General features: G+C 41.3%; 1 protein-coding gene and 1 long non-coding RNA gene across 2 annotated transcripts; one reads left to right on the top strand and one right to left on the bottom strand.

Annotated features, from left to right (window-relative positions):
- Positions 1-3,930: 3,930 nt before the first annotated feature.
- Positions 3,931-13,936, top strand: anxa5a (annexin A5a). The gene is made up of 13 exons (XM_011610983.2): positions 3,931-3,965; positions 4,060-4,090; positions 6,093-6,177; positions 6,589-6,683; positions 8,131-8,244; positions 9,280-9,370; positions 10,140-10,219; positions 10,558-10,608; positions 11,863-11,956; positions 12,146-12,241; positions 12,327-12,385; positions 12,796-12,918; positions 13,565-13,936. The coding sequence occupies exons 2-13, from the start codon at positions 4,088-4,090 to the stop codon at positions 13,622-13,624; spliced, it is 951 nt and encodes a 316-aa protein (XP_011609285.1). The 5' UTR covers positions 3,931-3,965; positions 4,060-4,087; the 3' UTR covers positions 13,625-13,936.
- Positions 6,388-9,668, bottom strand: LOC115252484 (uncharacterized). The gene is made up of 5 exons (XR_003890898.1): positions 9,542-9,668; positions 9,404-9,452; positions 9,249-9,320; positions 6,558-6,673; positions 6,388-6,473 (listed from the first exon to the last, which is right to left on the bottom strand). It is a non-coding gene; the product is annotated as an uncharacterized lncRNA (long non-coding RNA).
- Positions 13,937-14,863: the final 927 nt, after the last annotated feature.

Raw genomic sequence — 14,863 nt, 5'->3', positions numbered from 1 at the left:
GATGACAAATATGAAAGGGGACACAGCATTTCTCAAGGGCCGTGCACATGTCAGGGAGAGAAGTAAATGAGACCTTAAAGGCAAAAGCCATTATCAGATGCAAGGTCCACACACAACACACTTAATAATTATTATATAAAAGCAGATTTATACAAAATCAAGGGCATGTACATTTTTTTAACTCAGGTTTTTTTTTTTTTTTTGTGGTCTTAAGACTTTATGTCCATTACTTCTTCAGTAATTAACTTGGACAGGTTGTCTTTCATTGACTGGTGTGCAGAGAATCAATAGCCATTAGTCCCATGGAAGCGTTTTTATTAGGCTACATATTGATAGATGATTTTCTAATAGCAGCAAAACAACAAGCAGCCAGTGTTGAGAACGATTGCTTTGTTGTAAAGAGTCTCAGAAGAAGCTGAATCTCTGGAGGTGAAGACACAGCGCCTGTTTATTAAGACACTGTGCAGTTTAAAATACACCAAATGTGCATGAAAAGGGAACTGATTTACATGAGCACCACCACTGTCATCTGTCATTTTTCTCAAATTAGAATCCATCACAGGCATCACTATGGAGAAGCATGGAAGCACCTTGGATTGGATACCTCCATGGAGGGCACACCCACACCATTCACTCAAATCAAGGGGACCGTAATCACAGTCAAACTAATTTGCGTGTTCTCTGACTGGAAGGAAGCCAGAGAACCCTGAGGAAAACCGTGTTGACCACTGCCATCAAGATATCTGACCCCGCAGAGGAAAGAAATGTCCATTTCTCTTAGGTCCACCAGCCCAGTGAAGCTCAGCTGATCGGTTTATGGTTACTGATATTCCACCCGATCAGCCCTTCTGAGTATGTTGGCTGCATTTATTTCTCAGAGAGGGAAAAAAACACTCATTTTCATCAGCCGATGAGTAAAAAATAAATATATAAAATCTCCAGTTAAATATTGATTCTAAATGTGCAGCAACTTGTCATTCTAGTTCAGACGGATCTGTATTTACTTTATTTTCAGTTTTTGCATTTTGATAATATTTATTTGAATATATTTATAATATTTGCATTTTGAAATATTTCATGGGGTGTTTATACCCCCCGCGGATAGATCATCTGGAAAAACTTTACTTTCTGCGCCGCAAAAGCAGGAACTCATCGGAGATTTCGCCTTCACAGGTCTGAAGTCATTTCAGCCTAATATCAGCGGACATTAGTCTGAAATGACTTCAGACCTGACGGCTCGCTCGCCTGCTCCCTGCAGCACAACACTTGTGGATTAATGAGGTCTGACATCACGGCCAGATCCCACGGCTGCGTGTGCTTCACCTCCCTTGTCGAGCTGCATCGTGCCCAGCGCATGACCGTCTGCAGCCCCTCGGTCCTCTTCTGAGTTCTATTAAGTCTCTGAATTATGGCAGACGAGATGTGACGCTCGTGGGAGCTTTCTGAGCTCCTCTCTGCTGTGTGTCCATATTGGTTTTTCCTGCAGATTGGGGGGTGTCAGCTTTAGATAACATGCACTGAGGTAGAGTGATGAGATGATGACATAGGCAAGTACATACGAAATCTGTCACAGCCTGTCAAATTCCCTTTTCCTTTTGGCTGCTTTTCTGGGAGAGTGTGAGAGACAAGGAAACACCTGCTTTTGATAAAGTACAGATAAAGCTAGCTCGCCCTGGCTAAAACAACAAAATAATCTTTTAACGGAGTACATTTTGGAGACAAAAGATCTGTCGCTTTTTACAGCACAGATTTTTTTCATACATTGCAGTTCCTGTTTGTTATTTTATAATTCAGCGTGTTGGTAATATAGTCGGTGTTACAACCGTCTGGAGCAAAAAGTTATTAATCATCTCTGATGACAGTATCCTGTCACCTATAATGAAATTCAAGAACATCAAAAAGGAAAGCTGGTTAAGACAGACTGGTAGAATATTGCATTGTCTGTCTTCTTTATATCCTGTTCTTGCATAATCTGAGAAAAATATGCTGTTGAGTTTAGCTATGCTGGAGGATCGAAACATAGAAATTCTGGCTTTTGAGTGAGATAATTATGCAATTATATCTTCTATGAGGATTTGAATGGATGTAAAATCCTTTCAGAATACATAATGGGAAGAATAAACCCATTTTGAACAAACTTCAGTCTCAACATTGTTCTCCTGCATCACAGATTTTGGCAGTTAACCATCAGAAATACCAGATGATACTATGAAAAGGTCTCACACAGACCTGCTTGAAAATGATGTAATGTTTGTGGTGCCTCGTAAAAAAGGTCCACAGTGCCCCGTTGTATCCCGAAATTGATCAATTTCCATTGACGGTGGCAGCTCCAGGGAGAGAGGGACGGAGGAAACGGAGCTGATCGATGGTGGTTGGGGATGGTTTGATTGAACGTGAAGCTTATTGTCTGTCAGTCATCGCATGACAAATAGCAGCGTTGGTAGCTCGGTATCTCAGGTTGTCCCCTTGCTGCTCCGGGAATGAAAAACGCTCCGCAATTCCGTTCAGACAGCGACTCCTCAGGGGGGTGACTACAGGAAGTGGAAGCAACGATCAGCAGTTTGCCCTCTTGCTGTTTACAAATAGAGACAAAAGTAGTTTTAACCCATTTTTTTCCTTCTTAAAAAAGTTTTGTTGCCTCTAAATGTAGAAGGCAGATGATAAAAGTTTACTGTCAACATGCAATTCTTCACCTTCCCAGAAACTGGAGTCTGACTCCAACACGTTTGGTTGAACTTGTGCAGCGGCGAAGCACAAAGCTGGAGCTGCTGCAGCTGAAATGAGTCCCAATACACTGAATGAGGCTCCGGTGTAGCATTACATCTGCTTCATTATGGGGTTACGAAGGCGGCTTATTAAAGGAAAAAGGAAAAATTAGTTTTGTTTTCATTGAAGTGGAGCTTCAATCGAATCCCGATTGGAATCAACGTATCTTGACTGTAACAATCGTGACAGAAAGAACATCCATTATCCCAGGATTCCCCCATGGAAAGGGAATTATTGCTCGATTAGGATGGTGCTGGTGGAATGGAAACAGTCTTCCTCTAATTGTATGAGCTCCTCATTAGCTGTTGGATCTGGCTCTGTCAGTCCAGGAGGCCGTGAAAGGAAAAACAGCCGGTGTCTGCAATCGGATAGCAGCCAGAGATGGTGTTCACACTCCTGTCGCCTTGCAAGTGTTCACTTTAATTAAAGGTTTGCGGAGATGAAGACAGCAAAGATGACATGTGAGCTACACCTTGGCGACTCTCTTTGTTATTCCCAACTCTCCCATCAGCGCCGAGCATCTCCAGTTCCTCTCCTCAGAACACTGGAAAGTTGTATTTTTTATCTTCAAACACGATGAAAAGGAAACTATTGAGACACGCAAGGAATATTATAGTGGAAAAAAGAGAGAACACACTGTCTTAAACATATTGATTACTTTAGTTGTTTTTTTTAAATAGTAATAAGGTTCAATTTTTCATTTTAAGTTCCTTTTGCTCTGCATGTATACAGTCTAGCTTCGATAGTTCTGATACTTATCAGGCTAAATCAGGGGTGCCCACATCCAGTCCTTGAGGATCCTACCCCGTTTTTTGTCCTGCCAGGCAGAAAATGCTGTGGAATATCCGGTAAAAGTGTTGTCTACCTGGTAGGACAGAAATCCCGGCTAAAGGCAATCATAAGTAATAACTTATAAATAAGAAGCCGGGTATATGTGAGCTTTTATACCAATGAGCTCTACAGTTACACATCTACAGTCTCAGAAAAATAGTGATTAGAAACAGCTATTTGCAGGATTAACAACTAATCACGGTGACATTTGGTGACATTCTTTATTCTGAAGTCAATAGCTGAACTAAATGAGGTCAGGACTTGTGTGCGTCCAGGGGGAGGGTGAACATCTGAGCACATATATTCTCTGATGGGGGGGTTACCTGAGCCACAGATCACCTGCCAGAGAGAGGAACCACTCCTGCTGGGTGAGACGTTTTCATTGATGTTCTCACAGCTACTAACTGGACAAATGAACTGAATTGACCTGAGAATTTTGTATTTTGCACCTTGTCTTGCCAGTTTTGACAGTCTCCCTTCAACAATAATAATGGTAAGTCTTTCCTTTCTTTGCTTTTCAAATGCAAACACCAGAATGTCACACAGAGACAGTGTTTGTGTAGTGAAGTGTGCCTTGACTTTTAAAAGGCCACTGCCTCTTCATGGCACACTGGGACCCATCCTGCATGATCAGTCTTAGATTATATGCATCACAATAAAACCTGTCAACGCTAGATCCTCATTGCACATGACCGTGGCTGCTTTTTTTAAAGCCTTTATGTGCACAGTCACACTGACCTCTGGATGATTCCTCACTTACTGTGAAGAGACACCTTTGGAAAACACACAAAAGTAAAAAGGCATCTTCACTTTATATATATATAATTTCCCGTGACAGAGTTAACGCTCTCCGGTGAGAATGAATGGAGTTAAGATATAAAGTGGTGGCCAGTACTCAAGTGTCACTGTTGGCTGGTCTAATTTGTCCTGTATTGTATTACTGTGAGCACGGAAACTGCAGGTACGTGTGTCAGCTGTGTCATTGGCAGGTTACTGTTTCTTCAAAGGGCAGCCAGGAGACAATGATGCCTGATAAACTGGCTACATTTATGTGACACTTTTCCAGTTGACTTAATTGTTAACAACATTAAAATAGTTGCCACGTTCACACACGCACCCATACACACACTCACACAATTATATGCTAATGGCCGAGGCTGCTGACAGGCTCATCAAGAGCCAAACAAGCTTCCAGCCTGAAGCGACTTCCTGTACCAAGTCACTCAGATGGAACAGACACTAATTTGTGATTCAGTATTTTCTTCACTTCAACGTGCAAACTGGGACCTATTAATAACGCAGTATATAATTATGAAAAATCATGAATTATTTGATGTGAGACAGGACTGCTGCCATTCAGCGTGCCACTACAGGGGCCAAAGGAATCTGCAAATTTGTTTTCCTAGAGACTGAAATGTAGTAAATATATCCCTTGTTATTATCTGTCATTGCCTCAGCGATGATGGTGGAGTAATTGCTTCTCTATTTACCGCTTTCTGTTTTTATTTATATTTCATGAAAATTTCATTTTTATCATTGTCAGTGTTTTCATAGTGTTGATATAAAATAACAAGGACCTGTCAATTACCAGGCTGGAGTACAAGGAACACTGCTCTGTTGATGTCATGTTCTCAGTGACAGGATACACCAACTCACATTTCATCAACATATTGCTCGATAGTCTCGAATGGGGAATGGCACTTAAAATCAGCAGAGAACAACTGAAATAAAAATGTGAAAACAGCATTGTTAAATATGCAAATAGGTAGAAACTAAAGTCAAAGCTTTGAGCTACAGGAAGGAAAACATTGATTTTCTGAATTATTGGGCATTCTCATTCTAAAATAGGCTAAGCCCCAGTCTCCAGTTGACCTGCATTTAGAAGAAAGGGGGGGGGGGGATGACTTTTTTATTACACATAAGATGCATGCAGTATGCTGTATACCAACGTACTGCTGCTGTGAGGATTTTGGTAGCTTGCTTGTAAAGGTGCTGCCATCCATCCACGCTACCAGTCATGCGTGTGCTGTTACATACTGTAGTGGTGAGACCTCCTTGGGAGTGGAGTCTTAATGACGAGCCCTAATGTCAGCCAATGTGCGATAAAAACAACCCCTGATTGCAGGGAAACAAGTGCGTCGTCTAAAGAGAAGCATCAAGCTGAAAAGCAGTTTTATGTCGCGGAAATGATAAAAACAAACACCCAATGAGGATGTGAAAGAGCCAATATTCTTTTGTGTTCCACACCTGCCCAGAGGACGACCAGAGACGGAGCAGGTGTTTTATTGCGTTTTCCACTGTGCTATTTTCGAAAACAAATGAGGTACGTTACATAGAACCACCACATTTAAGTCCAATGAAGATTATTTTCCTGGAAGAAAGACTATAACTTCATATTTGGATAGAAGTAGATAGGAGCCTTCATCCTAAATTCCCAAATATAGATTTATATAAATATAATTAAATATATATATTGTTTCTCTCTCCTCCTGCAGGCGTACAGAGGCAGCGTGAAACCATTTGTCAATTTCAATGCCAAACAAGATGCCGAGTTCCTTCATAAAGCCATGAAGGGAATAGGTCAGTTCTCTGATGGCACTGTTATCACATCTATCTGTCTGATAGGCTGTTAAAATTTGATGAAGGTTGAAAAGAAACAGATCTTTGACACTACACAAGATATTTCAAATTCTTTCATTATTTCTGACAGTCTTTAGTAAAAACTGACACTGAGAACAAGTGAGGGTGTAAATCTGAACGCAGAGATAAATAAGAGCTAAATACAATAAACGGAAGCTTTAATATGAGGTCTTACATTCATCTCAAACTTTTACACCAGCTTGTCAAAACCCAGGAGCACAGATAGCCTGGATAGACTGATGACAGTTTGGTATCGTGGTGTTACATAGAAGGGAAAAGATAAGAATAAATAAATCTCAGATTACAGGGCTCATATCTACCTCGCTCTCCTCTGTTTGACTTGTTGTGCAGGCACAGATGAAGATGCGATCCTCATGCTCCTGAGCTCCCGCAGCAACGATCAGCGCCAACAAATTAAGGCAGCGTATAAAAAGACCTACGGAAAGGTGAGGAGAGCGTCGGTGAACAGAGAGCTGTTGACAATCGGCCGTTCAACAGAGACGGTAACAGGTCACATCAGTCCCCACTGGACTTTCTCTCTTCTGCTGTTTTTTTTTTTACAGAGTGAGCCAAAAGGTGCAGAAAGTGAAAGAAAAAGGGAAGCTAACATTTTTGAGACATTAGTGTTGACCTTTACTGATGCAGACGAGCTTTCTCTGGAGCTGTCTACATGATAAATTGTGTTTCCTTCACCAAAGAACAAACAGACGGGGGTGTGTTAATGGATAAATCATGGCCTAGAGCCCATGTTTGCAACCAGAACAACTGATACATAAAATGTTAATTGTATATTAGGCCAATCAGAAACAGCCGACGGTCCAGTCGAACATTGTTTTTGGAGGGAATAAAGAGCAGAAGAGAGAGCCACAGCGATTGTGTTAGCGTAGGTTTTTCAGGGTTTGTCAGAATGCAAATACGGTAATTAATGTATTTTTGCAACAAATCAATAGAACCGACATCTATCAGCCTTGCAGGTTAACAAAAAAAGTTTGAACATGTTCTTACAGTTTCAGTGAGTTGTTTTCTGTTCCTCCCCAAAGATATTTTCTCTCCGTTTGAGATCAGTAGAGGTGAAATATATAATATTTAGCTAAACATGCATGCACACAGACGTTGCTGAAAACAAAAGCCTGAAAGATCTGTTTAATAACCCCAATAACCCTCAGTTATGTCTTGTGAGAGGTGTTGGTTTAGGAATACAAATGAGATATTAGTAGTGCCAGACCACAGGAAGCATCGTATTCGTCTTAAGAGTGGAGCTCAGCAGCTCCACTGATGTTTGATAGTAGTCGTGAACGCCACAATGTGCTGTCATATCATAAAATCATAGCGCAAATCACTCGTGCGCATTTTCAGTCCCCTCAGGTCAGAATACAGCTGAGGAGGCTTAATGGGATTCATTTTATTCTCTCTGGCCACCTCTGTTCCATCATGCTGTCAGGTTATTTTATGACCACCTGTGGATTAAAAGCCAGTTAATTTGATTCCTGCAGGTTGCTGACAAACATCCCGGCGAATGAAACTGCTTTCTGAAGTAGTAGAAGGCACCCGAGGCATCAGAGAATTACAAGGAGCGGTGAAGATGCCGCCAAAATTGACAGCGTTCAAGCTGAGCGAGGAAATAAACAAGCCCATTTACTTTTATTGCAAGTGCAGTAGCTTCAATCGCAGTCTGGATTGGTGGTGCCAACATGAGAAACACTGATCTCATAACCCAGAAATCTAATCTTCGAATTGCTCATGTGGATTTTATTCGTCTGTCTTTTAACAGTTTATTGCGTGACCATTGCATACACAGATATATTGCAGATATGTTTGCTATATATTCAAATAAACAATGCAAAGGTCATTCCAAATCAAATTAGTATTGTTTTTTTAATTATGAATCACCAGGACTTGGTAAGCGCGCTGAAATCGGAGCTCGGCGGCCTGTTGGAGAGTCTGATTGTGGCCTTAATGACTCCGCCCATCGAATATGATGCTTCCCAACTGCACAAGGCTCTGAAGGTAACAGCTGAACGCTTCATCAGATGCTCGGCACAACCCAGATGGGCTTCGTCTTTTACATTTTTCTCTACGGTTGCACATCGTGGCGTCATTTTGAGGGGAAATATTCAGCTGAGCAGCTCAACCCCCACTCACGGTTGTTTGGATCAAGGTCTTTAAATCTGTTCACTCCACTGAGCTGACTGACTCAGTGTAATGAGTTGCCAGTGATAAAAGACAATTCTCGTGGAGCCTAATTTCAATTACAGAGCGCACGGCAGGCAAATCAAGAGTGATGGATCCTTTCTCTTCAGTGTGGCAGTAAGCACATCTGTCACCTTCATGCGCCTCAGTTTTCTGTGAGCTGTGTCGCATTGTGACACGTTCAAAGCTGCACATTGAAAATTCAAATAATAGGAAAGTCACTCTTGAATTTGGAGCTTAAGATAATCACAACGATACAGGATTCACCAAAGCTGCCTGAAAGCTTTAGTGGGTGAACACCGTCGGGAGTCACAGGGCTGCCAGGGCGCTCCGCATCCTGAATCGGTGGTCTGGGTCTTGTTATTTTCAGTAGTTGGCTAATGCTGCCTTTCCCTGCATCTGCTTCATATCTACTAAAGGTCAGGGCTTTTTTTTTTGGTCTGTTTGTTTTGCATGTTCTTCAGCAATATTACACAATACAATATTATCGTTGCTTCACATCAAAGATGGCTTCTGAGAGCAGATTAAAACCTGGAGACAGAAGAGTTATTTATTAAATTCCACTTCCTCGAGGTACAGCATGACATATGTGGGGATGCATCATTTGTTCATGTTAAAAGATAATGCCGTTTGTTTTAGAATTATTTTGTTATATTCGTTTGAACAGAGTTTGGGGAAAAAACAAACACAGTTATAATTATAATTTAGATGATTAATACCGTCATTCTTTTTAAATGATGTATGGACTCATTGATCTTTACAAACCCTGAAATAGATATGATTATATAAGAAAATGCTGCCACACCTGTTGCCTCACATACCTTCATTTATCCCCTTGTGTCTGCGTCCCAGGGCGCCGGCACTGATGACGACGCGCTGATTGAAATCCTGGCCTCCAGGACGGGCGACCAGATTAAAGATATCATCAAAGTGTACAAGAAAGGTGATTCATTCCACTGAGAGAGGACAAACTTACATTTCATTTTGGTTGTATTGGCCTGAAGCAGCTCTGCGTGCACGCGGCCCTGTTGAATTAATACTTCAATATTGTCACAAATAAAAATAAACTTTAATGGCTGATGGGCTAGAGAATGTAACTTTTACCAGAGCTCACATTTATGTTGTGGGGAAAAGCTGTCGAAGGCTCCCAGTGGTGCGGTTTATCATTGTGGGGGATGCACAATTTGTGGAAAACAGACACAAAAGGGCTTTAAATGCAAAACCCTCGGTCTGATGAAAACTCAGCGGGTATGTAATGGTACTATAACTGGATTAGAGCTGCACCCAAATGTAACTATAACATCCCCTTAGGTCTTGTACAATTAGCGTAAAGTGGATCGCGAATGTCGATTAAACCACCGACTGTTGTTTTGCTTTTAACCACTGCTTAGGTTTCATTTCTCACTTCTGCCTTTTTTAAAGACCATTTAAATCTGTTGCGACCACAGATTAGTTGATGGTCTGCTGTAAACTAAATTTGTTCTATTTGAATAATACTCATGCCTGTCTCAGTCAAGCATGTGCATGACAACAGTGCATGACATCAAAGGCACCGAGGTTTCAAAGGCCAGTTTATTTGATCTGCACGGCAGAGAAGACCACGCTGCCGTTGGAGATCCTCCCGACACACAAAGGGCGGCCTGCTTCGGACTGCAGCCATTACCTGTGTGGAACTCACAGTGTAAGCAGCCGCCTGCTCTTCTTCCTTCCAGAGTTCGGTGCCAAGCTGGAGAAAGACATCTGCGGCGACACCTCTGGGTACTATCAGAAACTGCTGGTGATCCTGCTGCAGGTACAGAAGATAAAAAAGAGGTGCAGCCGCGCTGTTTGTAGATAATGAGAGTCTCTGGTGCTGCTGTTACGAATCACCAGAGGTTTAAGTGCGGAATGGAGAAAGTGACACCACACAACACCCAGGAGGTCGATTCTTGGTTGTGTTTTGTTGTGCAGACAGAAAAGTAATCCGGGTATTTCCAGGATATTCAGCAAATGTAATCTTGGGGGGTTTAAGAGGGAGTGTGGGCTGGTTAGGGGGGTACAGCTTGTTCTTATTCACATTGACTCTTTTTTCTCCTCTTCTTTCAACCTGCTTGTGTTTTTCCTGCCTTGATTATTTCTCTGGCCCTGAAGGGGAGCAGGGAGAAAGAAGTAGATGAGAAGAAGATAGAGAAAGATGCTAAGGTAAGACACAATAAAGTGCAAGGTCTGAAATTTTAAAAACAAGTTCGCTTCCAGGCTTCATACAAACCGTACTGTAGTGCTGGACGCATATGCAAGAGTGGTCTTCGGTCTCTTATCAAATTCAGAGTTTCTCCCCATTTATCCTCCTTCCTCCAGCTTCCAAAGGATTGAAACTCATTTGGAAGCTTCTGCGACCACAAAAGAGAACCAACCTTACAGCCAAGTACAAAACAAATACAAATAAGAACAATTTCTTGAAACATTTAAACAAACAAGATGTGTAGTGGTACCTATGAGTGCCCAGCAGCCACAATCAAGCCTCATTTATGTCTTGTTTTTAGCCCATATATTTTAATTGGTATCATTTATCTTTGCGTGTTTGGGGAAGTTTTCTTTATTTGACTGCTATAGGTTCTTTATGCTAAAAGTCTTTTGTACACTCAGCATTGACTAAATTACCGACTCACTGTTTCCTCCTCCCAGTAGATTAGGTGAGAAAAACAAAGCATTAAAAAACAGGGAAAGGCAGATATTTCATGCTATTGTCAACACTAATTGGGATTTTTCTGTTTATTCCAGTCATGGTGAGTAAACATTGGTGCAGTGAATTTTGGGCTGGTCAAAAGAAATCCGGCCTCTGTAGTTATACATTTCAATTATTTGCTTTTATTTATGTAAATTTTCTTTGATTAGGTCCTAAACTAAAAGTATTAACTACAGGGCTTTATGCTCAGTATGCCACAGTAATTATATCCTATTGCGTGATGCGTAATCATGTGCTCGTTTTGCCTAGCTTGGTGTTAAAAACACAAATTTTCATTGATTACATTTTTTAAATTCAATTTGTTCCACTTGCTTTTAATGAAAAAACTGCATTGGATATTGGTTTCTTACTCTATTAACCTCACCCCACGTATTTTGTGCAATAGGTCATATTTTTCCAGATGTGGCTTTTAAATGTCGGCACACTAAATGTGTAATTGTATTTGCTCGCTCACTGTTACTAAAAGTGGAAGGGCAGGGCCAGGGAAGAGGCATAAGGACAAATTAATTTCAAGATGGACCCTTTTTTCAATTTCTATTAACCATTTTTGCAATTCAAAGGTCGCTGAAAGGTAAATGAGCAAATCTAACCAATAGTAAACTCCCAGGAGGTCAGATTTCTGTGCAGGACAACATCAGCAATGTTTAGTTGCTGCTTCTGTTCCAGTGATTCAGGTCTGCACACCTACGTGCGTTTCTCTGCCATTACAGGACCTGTTTGCTGCTGGTGAAGGCAAGTTTGGCACCGACGAGGAAACTTTAATCAAAATCATTGGCAACAGGAGTGAAGAGCATCTGAGGAAAGGTGAACATCTGACAGCTCCTTTGTCCTGGTGCAGTCGTCTGCTCTGGTCATGAATATGTCATTTGTCTTTGGGTGGATGCAGCCAGCAACCCGTCAAAGTCCTTCACATCATGCGAACCGTTCTGACGGGTTTTAAAAGTTGATCAGACAAGGCACAATGTTGCCACCTTTGCCTCCTCTTCCCCACAGTGTTCGACACCTACAAGAAGCTCTATGGCTCCGATATCGAGGACAGCATCGAAGGAGAGACCACTGGAAATCTGGAGAACCTACTGCTGGCTGTCTGTACGTCTTCTGAGTGTTTAATGCATCCAGTCAAACATAACTAAGCTTCGGTTAGTTGCTGATTTTAGTCCTTTTGTCTCCACAGTGAAATGTGTCAGGAGTGTTCCAGATTACTTTGCTGAGGTTCTGTATAAATCTATGAGGGTAGGTGACAGAATTGTATGTGTTTGGTAAAGCAGTGATGATTGATCACCCACAACATTAGAAGAGAGATGTAGATAGGTGAGCTCTGCCTTGTAAGGCATAGCAACAGGATGTTTGGTCTCCGGGGTGGAGCCTTCAGTCCTTGGGATGTATTTACAATGAACTTTAGGTGTTTAAGTGGTAGCATGGTGTCATGAATATTAACGTTGTGTCTTTTGTGTGAATGGCAACATGCCTCTTCTATAATTTTATTTTGATTGACCAAAGTGTGACAAACGTGCACTTCAAACCTCTAAAATCGATGAAGCGCTCCTGGGAAAACAAATGCAGCTGCATGTGTAACAGCTGCTGATTTCAGCACGCGTTCACAGCTCACCATCTGCAGGTGTTGACTGTGTTCCTCTGCTCAGCGCGCTGGAACCGATGACAGCACCCTGATGAGGACGATGGTGTCCAGGAGTGAGCTGGACATGCTGGATATCAGGGCCAGCTTCCAAAAGAAGTATGGAGTGTCTCTCTACACCACAATCCAGGTACAGCACAAATGGAGACAGTTAAAGTTTGACTTTTCAGCATTAGTTCAGAGTAAAGCATCGTTGTGAGTGTAGTTTATTCACTGACTAATGAGAGGTGCAGGTCCTCTGCACGACCCTATAGGCTGTGCAGCATCGGTTAGATTTATTCTTAACATCTTTTCACCAAATGCTTCCTTCCCTCTCTCTCTCTCTCTCTCTCTCTCTCTCTCTCTCTGTCTCTCTCTCTCTCTCTCTCACACACACACACACACACACACACACTCAAGTCAATATCTTCCCCTGGAGCCAGATGTTCTGGCAGTTATTACCATCCTCCTGTGGAACTCCCAAATGGATAATATCGAATAGATAAATAAGTCATTATAATCGAACCTTGAAATAAACCCAGTGAAAATATATATGAACTGATATAGGATTTCTCTCTCCTTTCATTTATATTTGATTTGAGTAAATATTTCAATTGGCTCAATTTTAATAGTATTTATATTCCATGGTGGTATTTTTGAGTGACATAGAGGACTGCATTTAATATATGCTGGGTGATCCTAGTGGATATGATTGGTACTGCAGTTTAAACTCAGGCCAAAGCAATCTGAATTTTCTAAACTGAATGAACTGAGGATGACTCTGCTGTTTGTTGCAGGAAGATACAAGTGGAGACTATCAGAAGGCTTTGCTCTACCTCTGTGGCGGGAACGATTAATCCTGGTCCATCATGTGTTCTGCAGCCCTGAATGATGAGCCACCATGCCGTTGCAGGACAACATAAGATTAGTTTATTGATCCAGACTTCTAGATTCTACCACTCTTTAGCTTGACATTGATTGAATTAGTGAGAATTAGCCATTTCTGACTCAGTGTGTTGACATAAAAATTGATATTAGACACAGTGTCATCTCTGTGATGGCTGCATGTTTTGGTTTCTCTCTCTCGTTCCACTGTGTGATTAACGTAAATGTTCTAAATGTGAGACACAATACTGCATCTGAATTATTAAACACTACATGTTGACATCACTCCTCTCATTAATTAGAAATGAGCTGTGCTCTGGCTTGAAAGTTTAATATTAAAGACAGGAAAATAAACATAGCCAATTTTGCAAGTTTTCCCACTTACACAGAATGGAGACATCAGTAAATTCCATAGTAGGTATTCTTCAACTGTGAAAAACAGAATCAAAAAATTTATTGTTTGGAAAATCACATTGTATGATTTTGAAATAAAAATGTATTTTATTGCACGAAATAAGTATTTGATCACCGAGCAACCAGAAACAATTCTGGTCTCATAAATTGTCCACCAAATTGAAACCCCAGTCTGGGGAATCATGCAAGCTCTCACCTCGTAGAGAACCAATGGTGATAAGAAAGGTGAGGAATCAGACCAGAACCACAGAGGAGGACCTGCTTAACGACCTGAAGAGAGCTGGGACCACAGTCTCAAAGGTTACCATTAGCAACGCACTACACCGTCATGGGCTAAAACCCTGCAGGTCCCCCCTGCTCAAGCCTGCACACGTCCACACGTCTGAAATCTGCCCTTGACCATCTGGATGATCCAGAGGAGGTATGGGAGGGGGTCATGTGGTCAGGTGAGACCAAAATAGAACTCTGCTCTGGAATAAAGTGCACTTGCTGTGTTTGGAGAAAGGATGAATACGATCCCACGACCTCCATCCCAGCAGTGAAGCCTTTACTAATGTAAAGTTACTAATAATGACCTCACTGCTTTTTTCAAACATCCTTATTTTTAATATCACTTCACCCAACATTTGAAATGTTATTTTAACCTGATGGCTACTATGAACTCAAATGCTTTTGTGGTTGAAAATGTTCCAATGTTGAATGTATTAGATTATTTGATCACTTATATTATTTAGTAATGTCACATTGAATTGAGAATTTTACCTAAATAAAACATTTCCTCTTTTCTTGACTTGGCT

This window comes from Takifugu rubripes, chromosome 14, assembly GCF_901000725.2.
Source record: "Takifugu rubripes chromosome 14, fTakRub1.2, whole genome shotgun sequence".
Classification (NCBI taxonomy): domain Eukaryota; kingdom Metazoa; phylum Chordata; class Actinopteri; order Tetraodontiformes; family Tetraodontidae; genus Takifugu; species Takifugu rubripes.
Note: the sequence above shows the minus strand (reverse complement) of the source record. Positions and strands in the feature narration are given on the sequence as shown.

What these genes read in the sequence shown, in the direction of transcription:
- anxa5a (XM_011610983.2), top strand. An exon ending in TAAAGCCATGAAGGGAATAG is followed by an intron (nt 6,178 to 6,588) that starts GTCAGTTCTCTG and finishes CTTGTTGTGCAG; the next exon opens with GCACAGATGAAGATGCGATC. An exon ending in TTCTGTATAAATCTATGAGG is followed by an intron (nt 12,386 to 12,795) that starts GTAGGTGACAGA and finishes TCCTCTGCTCAG; the next exon opens with CGCGCTGGAACCGATGACAG.